The following is a 20,926-nucleotide window of genomic DNA, read 5'->3' as shown; positions in this document are numbered from 1 at the left end:
TGATCAGGGTGATGGTTCAACAGGTATGTTCAGTTTTTATAAAAATGTATAGGACAGTTACTTAGAACCTGTGCATTTTCCTGTGTACGTTATAGTTCATCCTAAGTTTACAAACAAAATAGGAGTAACAGACACTCATTAAAAATGTAGCATCAGTTCTTTTGGGACATATTTTAGGATGCTTTACTGTATTAGCAGGACAGGCAGAGACTCTATCTTTGTGTGTGTGTGTGTGTGTGTGTGTGCACACGCGTTGTGCTCATTGTTTAATTGGAAGATAACTGCTTTACAATGTCATGTTCGTTTCTGCCGTACAACAATGCAGAGATCCTATCTTAAAGATGAGTTAGTGGTAGTATTTGCATGATGAATAAAATTTTCCCAGAAATTCGGGAATCTATGCCTTTGGTGTGCATCTCACTACTATTAGCTGGATTCCCTCCAACTCTTAGGCAAAGGAGCGAAAACAGTCACTGCCAAGTTCCCAGGGTATTTCCTTGGACCACCAGCTAGAAAACTCCATGTACATTTATTTAGTCAGACAGTTTAAAATTATTCTATGTACAGTACCACCTCTGTTAAAAATTATGAAAAATTTTTAGAGTAAGACTTTTACTAACAACTTTATAAAGAATGTAAGATAATTACAATAGAACCCTGTCATTACTGTAGAATTACCTATCAGAACATGCCTTGCTGACTTTACAAGCTATTTGGAGTATACACACACACACACACACACACACACACACACACACACTGTGTTTTGCTAGAGGAAGCAGAAAGTCATGAAGTGACCTAAGTTTACTGAGTGAAGAATAGAAACTTATTTTGAAAATGAATGACAAGTTTTGCAACAAAACCCCCAATATATCAAATTTAAGATGCCCACAGTGTTCTGAGGATCAGGGAGCATACATGCATACAATTTACTGGATTACTGCAATTTCAGAGGTGGGAAACCTGACATAGTGAGAGATACGGTGTTACTGGGGAAGGGTAGAGAATATTAAGTCCTTATAAAAGCTTTAGGAAGATACTAAGGCTAGATCTTTTTAATTTCTACCTTCCTTTGAAAGTTTTTCTATCTCATTTTTTTCTTTGTAAAATGTTTCCAAATTCATCTCCTCAGTACTTAAAAGAAGTTAACAGACAGCTGTTTCTACTGTAAGCATGCCATGCACCTTCTGCGGATTCAACGATAAAATTAAAACAAGGTATTCTCTGTAAAGCAAATATATTTATTATGCACTTTCATTTACATAGGGATTTTTGCTTAATATAATACAAGGAATAAAATAAAACTTTTACAATGTGAAATTCAATGTACATTTTTCGGCTATTTACATACCCCCAAACCAAGGGAAAAATTCAAAAAGAAAAAGCATTTGTCTGCAACTACATTTGCTGCAAAGTGTAAATGGAGGACATTTAAAGTAAAACAAGTATTTGCATAGGCAAACAATATTGGAAAAAGTACTTACTCCTGTTTTTCGAGCAGTGAACTACTTTTGGTGAGGATTCTGGTAGGTGTGGGGGGTGAGGGGGAGGGACGCAACATAACTGGCTGTATTCTGCAGAACACACTGGGTTCTGGTCCATTTTCCTTCCAAAACCTTTCCTACACACATGGAGACTTTATTTTTCATTACTGTATTTTTTTTTTAATCACTTCCTCTGCTATCAACTCATGACTTTTAGGAAAGGAACACAAATGGAAGGGTATAAAACTGTTTAAAAGCATATGGCATCACAGTTGTATTGTGGCAGCAGGTGATTTACAAAATTTAATGTTTTTTATTTAAAAAATAGTTACTTAGGAGTTTTCTATTTATGGGACTATTTTTAGTCTCAATGGAACAGAAGTTATTTTCAGTCATGGTATTAAATAAATCCCCACAGAAACCAATCAGCAAAGCAGGGCTTCTTCCACCCCCATATTAGCCTTATCCTAACTGAAAGCCATTGCTGTTCTATTCCAAAACTTAGTTCATATAAAAACATCCAGAGGAATATTTACTTTTGAAAAGTGTATTTCTCCAACAGGTTCTCTTCCTACCAACTGTTTCAAGTGAATATAGTATGGATGTGAAAACACTGAGCTCTTCAGAAAACAGAAATCCCTTGTGTCACGAGTCATATCTTTGCCCGTTGGCCACAAGGTGCATTTTTGTAAAAACAATAAAATTAAATAAATACAATTCCAATAATTCAAGGTTTAATAGAAAAACTGGCAGCTTTCAAGATTCTCTTTCTAAAGAAAAATACACCTAATAAGAAATTAGAGCTTCCTCTTCTAAATTAAGTAAATGTACTGTATTTGAGATATGAGTAGAGTTGGTTCTAATAATAGGATGTGTTCATAGTTATTAACAGAATCATTAACACTTTTAAGGCTACTTTGCAAGAGTCCTATTAAGTGTATTTAATAAATGTCCCATAGGGACAAAAATTCAACACTTGAAACATTCACATTTGAGTTATAAATATTGCCATGTCACCTTAATATTGATTGAATTTATCTCCTATTCTGATTATGACTTACCGATGATACAAACACCCAAGTTTCGCTGACTTTAAAAAACAGAAGCAAAAACAAAAGCCTTACAGGAAGATCAAGTGAAACATTTGTCACGACCAACTACATATTTCTTCCTGTTTCTGTGAACAATGCGTCATGTATGTGTCCTTCATATATGAAGATGACATTACTGACCTCAGATACTAAGACATTTTCTAAAGATTTTTGTCCAGTAGTTGCAATGGTTTTGTGCTGAATCTCCAAATTCTCTTTCCTATTCCTCTTCATCAACAGCACATGGAAAGAATAGAATTTCTGGGTTTTGTAGGATCCCAGGGCTTTTGCAAAGATCAAACCTGCAACCTTGGTTTCTAAACAATAAATTTGACCCTCTCCAGACAGGCATAAAACCCACCAAGCTAGCTCAACTGGTTCAAGTGTCCATCCAGGAGGTCAAGGTGGTGAGTCACATGCTCATCTAAACAGTTGACTTTAGTTTCCTTGGTTACAGACTTCACCCCTAATCCTGGCATCTATCATTCTAGAAGTGATTGTCCAAAGAGTAAAACAGGAAAGAGTATGTGGACAGAAAAGTGCAAATCCATTACTACTATTTAGCAAATAGCAATTAAAAAATACACCTGTGCTATGGCCGATAGGTTAGTAGTGTCATCTCTGAAGGACAACACATATTCATCAAGAATACTCATCCAACTAATCATTAAAATTGATCCAACTGATTCTGAGTAGGGGCTATTTTGGACATGCAGTGATTTACAAAACAGAAACGACTGAGAGAGAAGCCGGCATCACAGTTCAAGGTGGCAGATGTTTTACATAACTGGATGGAAGAAGAAAGAGGGTAGTCAGTGAATTGTTCAGGGATCAAAAAGCTACCCTCAGATAGACAGCTACATCTCCCTCTACACACGTACCACTGAGGCCTGGCTCTGTCCCTGAGAATTTTCACGCCTCAGGAATGATCGTCTGTCTTCTCGGATGTGGAATGACAAGTGAGAGGAAGGTGAAACTGCATCCCAGTCAATGAAACAGAACTTTGTTCTGCCTATAATCTGTGTGTGGGTTTTCTTTTTCTTTTTTTTCACACCTTTAGCTGAAGATTAGGAGGATTCCACTGAGAAATCCAAATTTAAACTACTTAGAGCAACTCCCTAAAATACTAGACTTTTAAAAAATCTTTCACGAAACTATTTTTTCACCTTGATGTAGCATTAAATAGAAACACATTTTTAACCAATGCTGAAGGTGTAATGAACATAAAAGAGTTGCATGATTTATTTTATTGAGTGACATTTTTAAGGATACAGGAGACAAACCATACACTACAACAAGGTAAATGTGACTGAAACAGTATGCTTAAGTTTCGTTTGCCACAGAAAGAAAAAAATAAATACAAGGAACACTGCCTTTTCATATATATTTGACCATGGCACATGCACACTTATCAAATATTAACTTAAAATACTCAAAATATTTTTCATCTTTTATCAGGGAACTGCAGTATATATCTGCATTAAAAAAAAAAAGTGCTTACTCTTGGGTAGTGAATACAAAGCACACAAAATGAAATTTTTTAAGCACAGAGGGTTACATTGAGAAGGCAGCCTTACTACTTAGGCACATGACAGTATTTAAGGTAACTGTACTGCAGGTATCACATTCTTCTTTTTTTTTTTTTCAGCAAATCAACAGGCATTTTATATTTTCATCCAGTAGCTGAAGAATCACTCCAATCACAATGTCTTCTGTTTCACAGAATAGGAAACTAATACAAAAGTTAAAAAAAAATTAATTTCTATGTTATACTTATTAAATATAACTACATATAGTTTTGAAATCTACATAAGAAAGGGTTCAATCCCTAGGTTGTGAAGATCCCCTGGAGAAGGGAAAGGCTACCCACTCCAGTATTCTGGCCTGGAGAATTCCATGGACTGTATAGTCCATGGGGTTGCAAAGAGTCGGACACAATTGAGTGACTCTCACTTTCACATAAGAATATATATATATATGTATATATATATATATACATATATATATATATATTTACTATGTAAAGCACAAAAGTAGACCTATTAGAGATTCACTAAGTATAAATTACTTAAATATTCTACAAGTGTTCACCTTAATTCATATGTTTTATTGTAAAATATATACCCAGAAACACTTAATATTTACAAAAGATATCATGAGAGTTAGAGGGCTGTACCATCAGAACTAAATATTTTAAAAATAAATCACATTGGAGAATGAATTAACTACTTTTATACGACTTATGTTTGAATGATATTTCACCAGTCCTCCACAGATTCACATTGAAGGATGTTTATTATTAGAATGTATAGGAAATACTTGTCTATAATTATACACATGTATAAACATTCATGTGTATAATTTAGCACACGTACAAACTACAAACATACATGTGTATAATTATACACATGTACAAACATATTTGTGTATAATTTAGCAAAAATGCCTAATGAAATCTTGAATTTTTCTCAAATATGAGAAATGTATTTCTGAAAAAGTATCCATAATATAAAATTATAATTCAATTTTCCCATTAACCTCCCCTCTATAATTAGAATAGCATCCACAGTAGTAGAAAGGAGAAAAAAGTTTTTATTTAATAAATATAACTTTGAGGTTTAAAACAATTCTGACACTTAAATATTGGTCCTTGAATACCCTAAATATCTACTTTTGATATGTGTAAATTTCACTTGAAAGATTCTTAAGAGATCTGTCATAATAAAAATTACCTTTTATGATTAATTTTTTAATGTCTTCCAGGGTGAAAAAAGGAAGGAAATTAACATTCACTACCTACCTACTAAGCATTACATACACGACTTTACTCAAACCTAAAAGGGGAACAGCCCCACCTCTGTTATCATAAAAGAACTTTTAAGGGGGAGTACGATTGTATAGGAAGGAATCTTTGATTTGAGATCCATAAATAGCATATTCATTCATTCACTCATACAAAACATTTTTACTGAGAAACTGCTATGTGTCCAAGCAGTATTCCAAGTACATGGAATAAAGTGGTAAATAAGAGAGATTAAAAATCCCTACCCTCACAAGGCTGACATTTCAGATGAGAGGGGACAAATAATAAACATAATAAAGTATATAAACCATGTTAAGAAATAAGTACCATGGCTAATGTGAAGCAGAAAAGGGGGAAAGGGAGTGGTGGAGGTGGTAGAATTCAAATTCCAAAGAGTAAGGAGGGAGGATCTTGCTGAGAAGAGGACACAGATAGTGATGAGGTGAAGGAGCTGGCCATGTGGATTAGGGAAAAGAGCATTCTAAGGGAACAATATATGGAGGGAACCACACTTTGGATATTTATTCTTTATGTTGATGAAATGTTACCTTTTATAATGGTGTTTCCTTTTTATAGTTGAAGCTAGGGTCAGAACCCTCAATCTGAAGCTTCAGAGCTTGTTTAAGGCTTAATTCCGTCTCCGAGGAAGGGTATCCTTCTAACACTTCCTGATGCCCTCTGTCTTGTATTGTCCGTGGGACTGAAACCCTACCGAGAAAAACCTGGTTGCTCTGCAGATGATAATTTGGATTTGTCATTATACCGTTTCTCTTCTTCTGTTCCCCACTTTGTTGGTGAATAAGGAACTGCTGTTGAGATCGACCTATTTCTGGCTGAGCTGAAGGAATCATGATTTTACACTGCGAATCTGCTGGCATCTGCTTAGATGGTGCACTGGTCCCAGATTTGGCCGTGGGTCCTCTTTTATCAAACTGAGTCATTTCATATTCTAGGACCTTCGGCTGTGAAGAATTATTTTGTTTAGCTTTTTTTCCAGCTGACCCAGATTTGTTGGAATTTTCTGATTTCCCCCCTTTATTCGTTTTTGTTGACTTCAAGCTGGGCTTAACTTGACTCCACTCAAACTCACTACTCGGTGAATGATGGCTCTGGCCCAAGGACTGTGTTGTGGAAGACGGGGAGACAATCGACTGGCGACTTCTACTGCGCGGCAACGAGTGCTGCTGAATTTGTTCTGTAAATGACAAGCTGTGGAAACTGTCGATTGGCACTGTTTGAGCCGTTGCTGTAGATGAAGTAGTTCTCAAAGATGAATTTTTTGAGCTTTTCAAGGAATTATTTGACAATGATGACTTTTGCCGATCAACTGTCGAATCAGGTGATTCTGAAGGAGAACTGAATGCATGAGCTGGCCCGTTTGGCAAACTGCGCAACGAAGGCTGCGCTTCCCCACCACCAGTGCTGCCTGAGCTGTTTGATTTAATTGTTAGGGACTGCATCTTCGATGACACTGACTGTAGAGGCTTTTGCTCCATCGTGTGAACAGGAGATGGAGAACAGCCATTCAAGCTGGATGCACCATATTTTTCTAATAATTTAATTATTTGAGAGTGTCCGTTTTTGGCTGCAACTCGCATAGCAGTACGTCCAAATTGATCAGCGTGGTTTGGATCAGCACCGTGCTCTAATAAAACCTGCACGACGTCAATGTGTCCTTCCTGGGCTGCAATGCAGAGCGCGGTGGCGCCCTGATTACACGTGTGGTCCACCACGGCGCCATGTTCAATGAGAAGCTGCACCACTTTGACGTGGCCCTGCCAGGCTGCAGACTGCAGTGCAGAGCGCTTTTCATTGTCAGCAGCATTGACATCAGCGTGATAGGTGATCAGAACCTGCACCATTTCCAAGTGGCCTTGCCAGCACGAGACATGAAGTGCTGTCCTGCCTTCAGCATCACTTGCTTCCACATTTGCACCATTTTCCAAAAAATACTCAGCCATTGTAAGCTGATTTTCTAAGGCCAAAATATAAAGTGTTGGCCTACCATCAGCATCTTTGTAGTTAACATCAGCTCCATGGCTAAAAAGCAATTCAACAATGTCCCGGTGTCCTTCTAATGCAGCGACCCGCAGAGCATTTCTTCCATCATAACCTCTCTGATCAATGTTGGATTTATTCTCCAGTAATATTTGAACACAGTCATAATGACCCTCTTGTGAAGCTAATATGAAAGGTATCCGCCCATCGTTGTCGATCTCATTTGTTCTAGCACCTTGTTCAATAAGTGCTTCACATATTAATCTGTGGCCTTCAAAAGCTGCCATGTGCAAAGGTGTCCATCCAGCATCATCTCTGTGATTTTCATCTAAGCCCCGGTCCAGCAGAGTACGGACTACTTCAACGTTTCCTTGGGCTGAAGCTATGCTAAGCACTGTTCTCCCTTCACTGTCAATGCTGTCCACAGCAGCACCCCAAAACAAAAGCGTGTTTACAACTGAGGCATGACCCATAGAAGCGGCAGCTAGGAGGGGTGTACGCCCATTGTTATCCGTGTGGTCGACATCAGCTCCCCCCTCTAGAAGCAAGTCAACCACATCGACATGTCCTTCATAGGCAGCCACCAGTAGGGGCGTCATGCCATCTTTATCGCAGTGATCAACTTCAGCACCTCGATCAATCAGAAGGCTAACGACCGATGCATGTCCTTTACTTGCAGGAACACAAAGTGCAGCCACAGAGAGTGCAGTCCTGCCGTCGACATCCTCATGATTGACTTCTGCTCCGTGATCCAGCAGGTGTTCCACAATCTCTCTATGTCCCATGTAGGCAGCCGCTATCAAAGCAGTTCGGCCTTCATTGTCAGCTTTGTTGACTTCAGCACCATGCTGGAGCAAGTTCAGCACAATATCCTCATGTCCTCCCCAGGCTGCTGCTCTCAGAGCTGTTCGGCTGTCGGCATCTGCACAGTCCACTTTTACGCCAGCATAAAGCAGTGCAGACACAACCTCGGTGTGACCACCCCAAGCCGCGGATCTCAATGCTGTCCAGCCATCCTGATCGGTGTGATTAATATTTGCTCCACAACCAATCAGACAATTAACCACCTTGGTATGTCCTTGTCGAGCAGCCAGGGTAAGCGGTGTGTGTCCGTGAGCATCTTCTATTTCTAAATCTGCTCCCCTAGAGACCAGTAAATTCACCACATCGAGGTTGCCACTGTAAGCCGCATTAGCCAGTAACGTTCTCCCATTCGAATCACACTGATTTACTGAAGCTCCATTGTCTAATAATGTCCGAATGGAATCCTCTCTTTCTAAGGCCTGCCGGACGATGCATGATGTGCGATCATCTTCACTGTTGACATGAGCGCCAGCTTTCACCAACAGCTGCAGCACTTCTTGTTCCTTGGGTATTAAAGTAGATAGGGAGTCTCTGACAGGTGTGCCATTCCATATCATCCACAGAGCTAACTCAGCTGTCTCTAACTGTAAGTTCGAATTAATTAAGTGCAACGCAAATTCTTGTGCTTCCAATGGTGTTAAATTCTTGGCTTGACAGGTATAACTCATAGCCAACATTCGGTGTCCTTCTGCTGCATTGCATAAATACTTCTGAGTGCAGTGTTTCACATCCAGGAGCCACTCTGCAAAACTGTAGTGAAACAGTATTTTAGTATTTCCAAGTCCATCAACAAGAAGTTTGGAAAGGACATCTAGCTTGCGTTGAAAGTCTTCCAAGGTTAATGACATATTTTTTGTCCATACTGCATGATATAATTCTGTTATGGTCAGAGGCCGGCAGGCTGCAAGAATCACATTCAAGATAGGCTGAACCTTTGCAAACTGTTTTCTTACGAAAAGTCTTTGACACAGCCAGAGATACAGACCATTTAGAGTTCCTGGGATGTCACGAATCTCTCTCAACATAATAAAATTTTCTACAACTCCATCGAGAACTCGTTCTAGATAAAGAAAGCACCCGCTACTTTTAATGTGCAGTTGATTTAACATCTCTGCAGTTTCTTTCGTGAGGTGTTGTCGCAAAGCTTCTTCTTGATCTAAACGATGAAGGATGTACTGCTGAACATCCTTAACGATATATGCCTTCCGAAGGTCATCTAAACTTATTTTTCGAAAACCTAAGGACAAAAAAGTAGGTGTCAATTGAAAATGATTATCAAAGTTGCCATATTTCAAAGAGAATGTGTTCAACATGTGACAAACTAATAATCAAATAAATTAATAGCAAGTCAATTAATACTAATACACAAGTCAATCAATACCTAGAAATATAATAAACAGGTTTTTTTTTTTTCCTTCTGGAAAAACACGCTGATGACAGATAAATTATTTCATTTTACTGTCCACAAAGCGAACTATTTATTTGTTTAGTGGTTCAGTGCTCCTCTCAACTTCAACTAAACGCTTATCATTAGAGCATTAGAAATCTTTAGCTATATCCAAGCACTTTGGGAACTTTTTTTGATCCCTCTCAAATGATTAGGGCAAAAAGCTGCAGAAGACATAAATAAGATTTGTTTTTATAAGCTGATCTTTTCCATGTGAAAAATTTACATATGTCTCTGCATATAACCGAATGTACACTAGTCTTAATTATGGAATTGAATATTTGCATACAATTAGAATAGCACTTGTCACCACCTTTAAATTACATTATTTTACATGTCACTAAATTTAAATAATTAAATCTTAGATTGTCAAAAACAGCTCCAATCTGAAGATACAACTTGGTTAAACCATGTTAACAAAACTTTAGCACATAAAAATAAAGCAGCTTAATAAAATTCAAACCAACCTAAAAGCATACTAGTTAACAGCTATTCAAAACTCACTTTAAATTCTTTGAAAGGAATCATAATTTCATTTTTGGAAGGGAGATGATATCCTGTTTTATAGATATGGATTTATTAGACAATTGTGTAATTCATCTTCCAGAAGAAAAAAATGCTGAGTGAATGAACTCTTTCTTAAGAGGAATAAATCTAGAAATGCAGCAAAGATCAGTGATGGTCAATTAGTACTGAGTAAAATACTCTCACTCAACTGAATAAAACAAATATGAATACACACACACACGCACACACACACACACATATATATATATAACCTACTATATTCCAGGTACTATGTGAAGAAATGAGACTTGGATTTTGTTATCAGAAGTCAGTGAGAACCAAGACAATAATGTGAGCGGATTTGTATTCTGAAAGACTATTCTAACATCACTAAAGACAAACAGCTAGAGTGAGTCAACACTTGGGGCAAAACTTTTTAGAGTCTTTATTAAAGTCTACATAAGAATCACTAAAAGCTGCAACAACCAAAGCAGTGGCAGCAGCAGATAAATAAAAGCTGGATTTGGGAATCAGGAGAAGATCATTCCAGTCAGAGGGAAAATCAAGCACAAGCCCCTACAGCAGAAAAAACAGATCTGAAAATAACAAACGTTAACCGACAAAAATATAGAGAAAAGGGAAATTTCATGTTTTGCCGGCAGGAACATAAATTATTTCAAGCACACTAGATAGCAGTTTGTCAAAATTAAAGCTCAAAATGTACACACTCTATTCTCTAGTAATTCCACATGTTTTTATCATATAAACTTATAGCACATGTGCACAAGAAGGTGTGTTTAAGCACATTCATGAAGCATTTCTTGTAATAATGAAAAACTGAAATAATGTCCATAAACAGAATAATGGAAAAACTGAGATTTATTCATGGGAAGGAATAATATACAGCAGTTAAAAGCAATGAACTGGGTTTAAAAGTAGTAATAGAAACAAGGCTCAAAAACATTGTTTTTGTTGTTTGATTTTTTTTTTCATTTAGTGAAATGATAACAATAGTAGTGATACATTTGTGAAGCACTTATTATGTACTAGGCATTGTTCTAAGTCGCATAATAAGACTTGTCATTTAGACTCACACACAAAAATACTCTATGGGGAAAGTAATAGAAACATGTAATAACCATCGATTCATAGATGAAGGCACTGAGGCACAGACTGTATTGGAAGCTGCATAAGGTCACACAGCCAGTGAATGGGAAGAGCTAGGATGGTGTATGCAGCGTTTCATTTATGTAAAATATAAAAATAGACAAAATGAAAAATATGAGCTAAAAGGACAAAAATAAACCAATAACACTGGTTGTCTCAAATGAAGAAGGGAAAGAAATGAGATGAAATAAACCAAAAGGGGCTTCAACTTTACCTGTACCTGACATACTAAGAGATATCCAAGTTCATCCTGTTAATTCCCTGACTTTTATCAACTCAATTTCCAATAACAACAAAACAGAATAGCATAATGGAAACCAAATCAAAAGGTATTATTAGTAAGGCAATTGAAAAGAGAGGGAATAAATCTGGTTAAAGGAAGTCGTTTTATCAAATTAGTAAGATTTCACCCTTATGTAAGATGTACAGAACTATTTTAAAGTGATATAGCTAATTAACCAATAACTTAATTATTATCTCCCCAATTACACTATAAATCCTGTGAGTGGTCCTTGTTTTATGCTCCTTTTCATTCCCACAGCACAAAAAAAAAAAAGCACTTTACATAATCTAATAGGAGTAAGCACTTTACTGTGGGAGTTAAAAAAAAAAAAGTAAAGTCAGGAAACAAGAAAAGAAAAGAAAAAAAAAAAAAACCTGATCACGTACTTTTAAACATTACATAGATTACTTTCTCACACATAGGAAAAGGGTTTAAAAAAATAAAGGATCTACTTCAAGAGGTACCCTCAAAGGCTGTCGACTCTGTCTCTCCTCTAAAACCAGGAAAAACATCTTAGACAAACTGCCATTGATTTTTAAGGAGGCATATTCCGGACCCTCAGGATGCTCAGTCTAGTTAGAAGAAATATAAGCCGATCAGGAAACATCAGCATAAAATATGTAGCCCTCACCTTCGCTAAGGAAGTTATTAGGTAAAGAATCTTGAAAAAAAAAGTTACTATTAAATTAACTTAAAATATTTTATGGCCTGTTTTTAATACCACTTTAAAAAGTTGAAAATCGCTAACAGAACAGAACAGCTGAGAGAACAGCAGAAACAAGGACCAAATTTTCAACTGAGTACTCTCCTCTGAGAAAGAAATACAAGTCTTAAGTTCAGCAGTGAAAACATTTGCAGATGGCAGGAATTACACTTACCAGTAAACATTTTAGTAACAGCTTTGCTCTGTTTTCGGGCAGAACAGAGAAGCAATAGCCACGGTGGAAAGAACTCGTGGTGACCAGCCAAAAGCTCTGCCACAGTCCCAGATAAGCTGGTGGACGTCTGTTCACCTTCAGTAATGTTACACCCTTCGTCCACAGAATCCACAAGAAGATAGAGGCTTTGCTGGGGTGGCTTCATTCCCAAAAGAGGGAGCAGGACGCACCTGTAAACCACATCCATGTGAGCACTTGCAGTGTTATTGGCTATGATATTAAGATTTATTATCCCAACACTAGAACTACAGGTTATAAATACTGTTTGAAGAAAGATAAAGTTTTAGAATAAAAATACTGTACACGTTTCAATTCCTTACCTTAATATGAATACTGGTCCTAAATAGTTCACTTTTTCAAAAACAACATTTTCCACAATAAAGTGTATGAAGGTGTGGGTGAATCAGTGATTCAGTATACTTCAGAAACGCAGTAAGAACTGGAGAAAACAAGACTTCAATATTCCTTTTCTGATTTTTTTATCAATAATAAAAGCTTGAAATGTTTATAACAAAGCTAAAATGTAAAGGAAAAAAAAACTGGGGATCACTTCCATAATATAAAAAAATATCACTTTCTTTATACAGGATTTTATCATGTCTTTCACAAATAGACTGCACTTGATCTAGTTTGTCACACACAAATTTTATTTTAAAAGACTTTTCAAAGATAAACTGCAGTCTAGGTCTCATTTGATGTATGGTCAAATTTCAGTGTAAAGAATAAATTATTTGGTTTAATTCTACAGCAGAACACATCTCCTACTCAGACTGTTTATACTGAAGTTGAATGCAACTTTTTCATAACTAAAATAATACTCATTCATTTTCAACAAATATGTATAGGAGCATTCCATGTGCTCCATGAAGTACTAAAAGATACAATGATGAAGAGGACAAACTCCATCTAATTATGAACACCAGAAATTTACAGATGATCCTTTCTACAACTCTCTTAATCTTTCAATTCCAGTAGCAACCAAGATCCAATTTATCACTAAGTCTTGTCAATATTTCTTTATAAAATATCTCAATCCCACCTTGGTTTGTATTATCACTGTATTCCAAAAGCTACTGTCCTGTCTTTCACCCGGGAACCATAGCAACGTATGTCTTCACCCACTGCCTCCAGAGTTCCTACGGTGGCAGAGTTAAAATTTTACAAGTTTGCTCCAGCCATACTAGCTTTCTTTTGCAGACCCCTTCTCCCTACTGTTTTTGAGATATATTTGTATATATCTTGTGACAGCTCTTCAATAAGAGAACTTCTTTCCTTTGCAGGCTAGTGTATCCAGTGTTTAGGTTTCTAAGAAATCTCCTTATGACCAAGAGTTATGGGCATGAACAAGTTCTTTGTGCTTTAACTTCTCTCCAGCCAATTAAGATGAGAAGCTGTGGGGATGTACATAAGGCAGCCTTTCTCCCCACAATCCCCTCCCCACAATCCTCAAATGTCTGATTCTCACATATAGCTCATGTGTGCGACTCACTCTTCCCTGCCCTCTTTCTTCTTCCTTTCTGCTTAACTGGGTGCAGGGAAACTTCCAGCGTAAGTCTCCTGTCTCCAGTTCTAAATGAGAGCCTTTGTGATAATGTTCATGGTATGCATATAAAAATGTTCTGTCAGTTTTGTCTGCATCGCCATTTGACATTAACTTCTACGTTTATCTTGAGGTTGGGGTTTACAGGTCTCTGGTAGTTTTACTTTCTTTCTATTTGACTGTTTCTAAGGACTCACTCAATCATGTTAAAACCAGAAGTCAATCTATGGCATTAAAAATGTTGAGCAATTTTTCCTAGCCTTGACCTCACCCCTAAACTCAAAGCTGCCATCTCCTTGTGGATGTCCTACAGGTATCTCAGATTTAATATGTTTTAAAAAGTATTCTTTCTCAATTTCAAACAAGTTCCTCCCCACTCATCTCTCCATGTCAATTAGTGGTATCCCATTTCCCCCCTAGTTTCTTTAGTTAAAATCCTAGGACTCGTTCCTGAGATCTCCCTTTGGTTCCAGCCACACTGCTCTCCTTTCACTTCTAACACCAAGCTTTTCTCCAGTCAGGGTCTATGTACTTGGTACTCCCTCTGCCTAGAAAGCTCCCCCAGGCAGAACTGCTCTTCCTTCAGGTTTCAACACAAAGTTTATTCCTGAAGATGCTTTCCCTGATCTGTTGCTGCTGCTGCTAAGTCGCTTCAGTCGTGTCCGACTCTGTGCGACCCCATAGACGGCAGCCCACCAGGCTCCCCTGTTCCTGGGATTCTCCAGGCAAGAACACTGGAGAGGGCTGCCATTGCCTTCTCCATTTCCCTGATCACGATATCTTAAATCGTCTTCGTCACGTACTGCCGTCGCCCTAACACCTGATCCTGCTTTGCACGCACTGCTGATCGTATTCTCAAAGGAACTTACTGTATTACTGTGTACTGGTTTCACTGTAAGGCTGGAGTGAAGCTCCTCCACTTCCATGCTGCCCCCTGCCCCGGACAACGCCTCTCTTGTGCTGTCAGATGCCCAGCACTCAAAACCATTATTAGCACATCACAAACACTCAATAAAGTTTGCTTCATGAGTGAATGGCAATTAATAGGAAAACTGCTACTTCAAAACACTAGATAAAAATGTTACTAGACTCAGACCTCCCATCTTCAGTTTCCTTTCATTTATTTCAACAAAAGCACCATATGGGGATACCTACACCACGAAGTGACACACAGATCCACTTTTTCTACCAGGTTCCATTTCATCATTTCATAAAATGACAATCCCATCAAAGTATGTAGGCACAAAGCCCAGAGTACTTTAGGTAGTCTAAAACAGATTTTTCTTTTTGTGAATATATATGTATATACTTAAAATCTTCAAAATGAGATAATGTTATGGTACTAGTTTATCACATTCATCCAAAGAAACCATCTTTAAAAGCACCAGCAGGCTACAGGGCTTTTACTTTGTGTATGTATGTGATTAAATGTCCTATATTTCTTAGCTACATTATTAAAATTTAGAAAATATATATTACATTCTTAATATTGTTGAGTTTAATTTAAAGTCCTGAGCAGCTTTCCCATTTGCAATTCTATCTTGAGAGTAAGCACTGGCAGCACCATGCTTCTGTAGCTGGCCTTCTCATTTCCAGGTCAAAAGGCAGCTGAAAGACTATCAGGGCAATTCTGAAATGAAGTTCATTCTTTTTTGTTTTCAATACAGTGAATTTACCTACTGCCCCTTTCTCAGGAAGCTAATTAACTTTTAAAAGCTGCTACATGTATTATAAGGAATATACTAATAGATACCACATGTACAATAATTTCTTAAGGTTTTCACTGTTGAACATGGGGTTTCTTCTCCTTCTCTGGCTTGCTCTCTCAGATGTAGACAACTAGCTACACCTTTCAGTCTTACAATAAAAGTCTTTCTTTCACCCTTACAACAAAGTAAGCCAGACAAGCTGCAAGTTCAAGACTTTTCTTGAACCCATGAGAACTTAGGTCAGAGGGCAACCAACTAGCCTCACATCGAAGGTGACACAGAGGCATAGAAAACACATCTGCTTACCTGGGCAGATGCTCCTAGACACTGGAAAACAACCGGAATTAAAAATAGGCAAAACACCCGAAGTGACACCTCACCAAAGCTATACAGGTGGCAAGTAAGCATATGAAAAGAAGTCCAGCATCATGTCATTAAGGAATTGCAAATTAAAACAAAAAAGCACTGCTACATATATTTTAGAGTGGCCAAAATCCAAACACTGACAACACCAAATACTGGCAAGGATGTGGAGCAATAAGAACTCTCATTCATTGCTGGTGGGAATGCAAAATGGTACAGCAAGTCTGGAAGACAGAGTGGTAGCTTCACAGAAAATGAAACATACTCTCATACAAACCAGCAACTGTGTCTCCTGATATTTACCCAAATGAACTGAAAATTTATGTCCATGTAAACCCCTGCACACAGATGTATATTACAGCTTTATTCCTAATTGCCAAAATTTGGAAGCAACCAAGGTGTCCTTCGGTGAATGTTAATAATCTGTTAAGAAACATTGGTTAATAAACATCCAGACAATGGGATATCATCAGCTCCAAAAAAGAAATGAGCTATCAGGCCATGATGAGGCAAAAAGATAAGACACTGAAAGATGAACTCCCCAGGTTGGTACGTGCTCAATATGCTAATGGAGATCAGTGGAAAAAGAACTCTGGAAAGAATGAAGAGACAAAGCCAAAGCAAAAACACCAAGCAGTTGTGGATGTGACTGGTGATAGAAGCAAGGTCAGATGCAGTAAAGAACAATATTGCATAGAAACCTGGAATGTTAGGTCCATTCAGTTCAGTTCAGTTGTTCAGTTGTATCCAACTCTTTGCAACTCCATGAATCGCAGCATGCCAGGCCTCCCTGTCCCTCATTAACTCCCAGAGTTCACTCAAACTCATGTGCATCGAGTCAGTGATGCCATCCAGTCATCTCTGTCATCCACTTCTCCTCCTGCCCTCAATCCCTCCCAGCGTCAGGGTCTTTTCCAATGAATCAACTCTTCGCATGAGGTGGCCAAAGTATTGGAGTTTCAGCCTCAGCATCAGTCCTTCTAATGAACACCCAGGACTGGTCTCCTTTAGGATAGACTGGTTGGATCTCCTTGCAGTCCAAGGGACTTGCAAGTCTTCTCCAACACCACAGTTCAAAAGCATCAATTCTTCGGAGCTCAGCTTTTTTCACAGTCCAACTCTCACATCATACATGGTCACTGAAAAAACCATAGCCTTGACTAGACGGACCTTTGTTGGCAAAATAATATCTCTGCTTTTCAATATGCTGTCTAGGTTGGTCATAACTTTCCTTCCAAGGAGTAAGCGTCTTTTAATTTCATGGCTGCAGTCACCATCTGCAGTGATTTTGGAGCCCCAAAAAATAAAGTCAGCCACTGTTTCCACTGTTTCCCCATCTATTTCCCATGAAGTGATGGGACCAGATGCCATGATCTTAGTTTTCTGAATGTTGAGTTTTAAGCCAACTTTTTCACTCTCCTCTTTCACTTTCATCAAGAGGCTTTGTAGTCTCTCTTCACTTTCTGCCATAAGGGCGGTGTCATTATGTTAGGTTCATGAATCAAGGCAAATGTGAAGAAATTTGAAGTGGTCAAAGAGGAGATGGCAAGAGTGATCATCAACATTTTAGGAATCAGCAAACTAAAATGGACTGGAATGGGTGTATTTAACTCAGATGACCATCCTATCTACTACTGTGGGCAAGTATCCCTTAGAAAAAATGGAGTAGCCATCACAGTCAACAAAAGTGTCAGAAATGCAGTACTTGGAGGTAGTCTCAAAAATGACAGAATGATCTCTGTTCGTTTCCAAGGCAAACCATTCAATATGACGGTAATCCAAGTCTATGCCCTGAACAGTAACACTGAAGAATTATAAGTTGAACGGTTTATAACTAACACCCCCAAAAGATGCCCTTTTCATTATAGGGGACTGGAATGCAAAAGTAAGAAGTCAAGAAACACCTGGAATAACAGGCAATTTGACCTTGGAGCACAGAATGAAGCAGGGAAAAGGCTAAGAGAGTTTGGCCAAGAGAACGCACTGGTCATAGCAAACACCCTCTCTTCCAACAACACAAGAGAAGACTCTATACATGACATCACCAGATGGCCAACATCGAAATCATATTGATTATATTCTTTGCAGCCAAAGATGGAGAAGCTCTATACAGTCAGCAAAATCAAGATCGAGAGCTAACTGTGGCTCAGATCATAAACTCCTTATTGCAAAATTCAGACTTAAATTGAAAAAAGCAGAGAAAACCACGAGACCATTCAGGTATGACTTAAATCAAATCCCTTATGATTATACAGTAGAAGTGACAAATAGACTTACAGGACTACATCTGATAGACAGAGTGCCTGATGAACTGTGGACGGAGGTTTGTGACACTGTACAGGAGACAGGGATCAAGACCATCCCCAAGAAACAGAAATGTAAAAAATCAAAATGGCTGTCTGAGGAGGCCTTCCAAATATCTGTAAAAGGAAGGAAGTGAAAAGCAAAGGAGAAAAGGAAAGATATACCTATTTGAATGCAGAGTTCCAAAGAAGAGCAAGGAGACATAAGAAAGCCTTCCTCAGTGATCAATGCAAAGAAATAGAGGAAAACAACAGAATGGGAAAGACTAGAGATCTCTTCAATAAAATTAGAGATACCTTGGGAAACTTTCATGCAAAGATGAGCTCAGTAAAGGACAGAAATGGTATGAACCTATCAGAAGCAGAAGATATTAAGAACAGGTGGCAAGAATATACAGAAGAACTGTACAAAAAAGATCTTCATTACCCAGATAATCACGATGGTGTGATCACTCACCTAGAGCCAGACATACTGGAAAGTGAAGTCAACTGGGCCTTAGAAAGCATCACAAAGCTAGTGGAGGTGATGGAATTCCAGTTGAACTATTCCAAATCCTGAAAGATGATGCTGTGAAAGTGCTGCACTCAATATGCCAGCAAATTTGGAAAACTCAGCAGTGGCCACAGGGCTGGAAAAGGTCAGTTTTCATTCCAATCCCAAAAAAGGCAATGCCAAAGAATGCTCAAACTACTGCAGAATTGCACTCATCTCACACTAGTAAAGTAATGCTCAAAATTCTCCAAGCCAAGCTTCAGCAATACGTGAACCGTGAACTTCCAGATGTTCAAGCTGGTTTTAGAAAAGGCAGAGGAACCAGAGATCAAATTGCCAACATCCGCTTGATCATCGAAAAAGCAAGAGAGTTCCAGAAAAACATCTACTTCTGCTTTACTGACTATGACAAAGCCTTTGACTGTGTGGATCACAATAAACTGTGGGAAATTCTGAAAGAGATGGGAATACCAGACCACCTGACCTGCCTCTTGAGAAACCTGTATGCAGGTCAGAAAGCAACATTACAACTGGACATGGAACAATAGACTGGTTCCAAATAGGAAAAGGAGTACGTGTATTGTCCCCCTGTTTATTTAACTTACATTCAGAGTATATCATGAGAAATGCTGGGCCGGGAGAAATAACAATAACCTCAGATATGCAGATGACACCACCCTTAGGGCAGAAAGTGAAGAACTAAAGAGCCTCTTGATGAATGTAAAAGAGAAGAATGAAAAAGTTGACTTAAAGCTCAACATTCAGAAAAGTAAGAACATGGCATCTGGTCCCATCACCTCATGGCAAATAGATGGGGAAACAGTGGAAACAGTAGCTGACTTTATTTTTGGGGCTCCAAAATCACTGCAGATGGTGAGTGCAACCTTGAAATTAAAAGACTCTTACTCCTTGGAAGGAAAGCTATGACAAACCTAGACAGCGTATTAAAATGCAGAGACATTACTTTGCCAACAAAGGTCCATCTAGTCAAGGCTATGATTTTTCCAGTAGTCAAGTATGGATGTGAGAGTTGGACTATAAAGAAAGCTGAGTGCCGAAGAATTGATGTTTTGAACTGTGATGTTGGAGAAGACTCTTGAGAGTCCCTTGGACTGCAAGGAGATCCAACCAGTCCATCCTAAAGGAGATCAGTCCTGCGTGTTCATTGGAAGGACTGATGTTGAAGCTGAAACTCCAATACTTTGGCCACACAATGCGAAGAGCTGACTCATTTGAAAAGACCCTGATGCTGGGAAAGATTGAAGGTGGGAGAAGAAGGGGACAATAGAGGATGAGATGGTTGGATGGCATCACCAACTAATGGACATGAGTTTGTGTGAATTCCAGGAGTTGGTGATGGACAGGGAGGCCTGGCGTGCTGCGGTCCATGAGGTCACGAAGAGTTGGACACTACTGAGCGACTGAACTGAACTGAATCTTAAAATTTATTACCGAGTGAAAAAAGTCAATATAATTTCTGACTGTCAAATATTCTGGAAATGGCAAAACTGGAAAAAGTTGAAGGCTCACAGGTTGCCAGAGAACAGGGAAGCAGTGATGAGTAGACAGAGTACAGAGGATTTTTAGAGCAGTAAAATATTGTGTAGTTTTACCATAGAAAACTATACAGTAATGGTATATACATGTCATTATACATTTCTTAAAACCAACTGGATATACAATACCAAGAGTGAACCCTAATGTCAACTGTGGACTTTGGATGATAATAATATGTCGATGCAGATTCATCAGTTATAACAAACAGACCACTGTGATGCAGGATGTGTCTGTGAAGGTATGGGGATAAACAGAAACTCTCTGCACTTTCCACTTAAGAAGAAAGCAGTGAACCTAAAAATGCTCTAAAAAATGAAATTTACAAGTTAAAAAACAAAAATAGTATGGTATTTGCAGAATACCATAATGACACATTAAG

At 38.3% G+C, this 20,926-nt stretch overlaps 1 protein-coding gene across 3 annotated transcripts in view; it reads right to left on the bottom strand.

The window, feature by feature from the left end:
• Positions 1-1,220: 1,220 nt before the first annotated feature.
• Positions 1,221-20,926, bottom strand: part of ANKRD50 (ankyrin repeat domain containing 50) — a 40,702-nt gene continuing 20,996 nt past the window's right edge. For all 3 annotated transcript variants that reach the window (XM_061384237.1, XM_061384238.1, XM_061384239.1), the window contains exons 3-5: positions 12,523-12,752; positions 5,927-9,477; positions 1,221-4,307 (exon numbers count right to left, since the gene is read on the bottom strand). In XM_061384237.1, the coding sequence (XP_061240221.1) occupies positions 5,930-9,477; positions 12,523-12,752 (3,778 nt within the window). In that variant the 3' untranslated portion in view covers positions 1,221-4,307; positions 5,927-5,929. The remainder of the gene's footprint in view (positions 4,308-5,926; positions 9,478-12,522; positions 12,753-20,926) is intronic.

This window comes from Bos javanicus, chromosome 17 (assembly GCF_032452875.1).
Source record: "Bos javanicus breed banteng chromosome 17, ARS-OSU_banteng_1.0, whole genome shotgun sequence".
NCBI lineage: Eukaryota > Metazoa > Chordata > Mammalia > Artiodactyla > Bovidae > Bos > Bos javanicus.
Note: the sequence above shows the minus strand (reverse complement) of the source record. Positions and strands in the feature narration are given on the sequence as shown.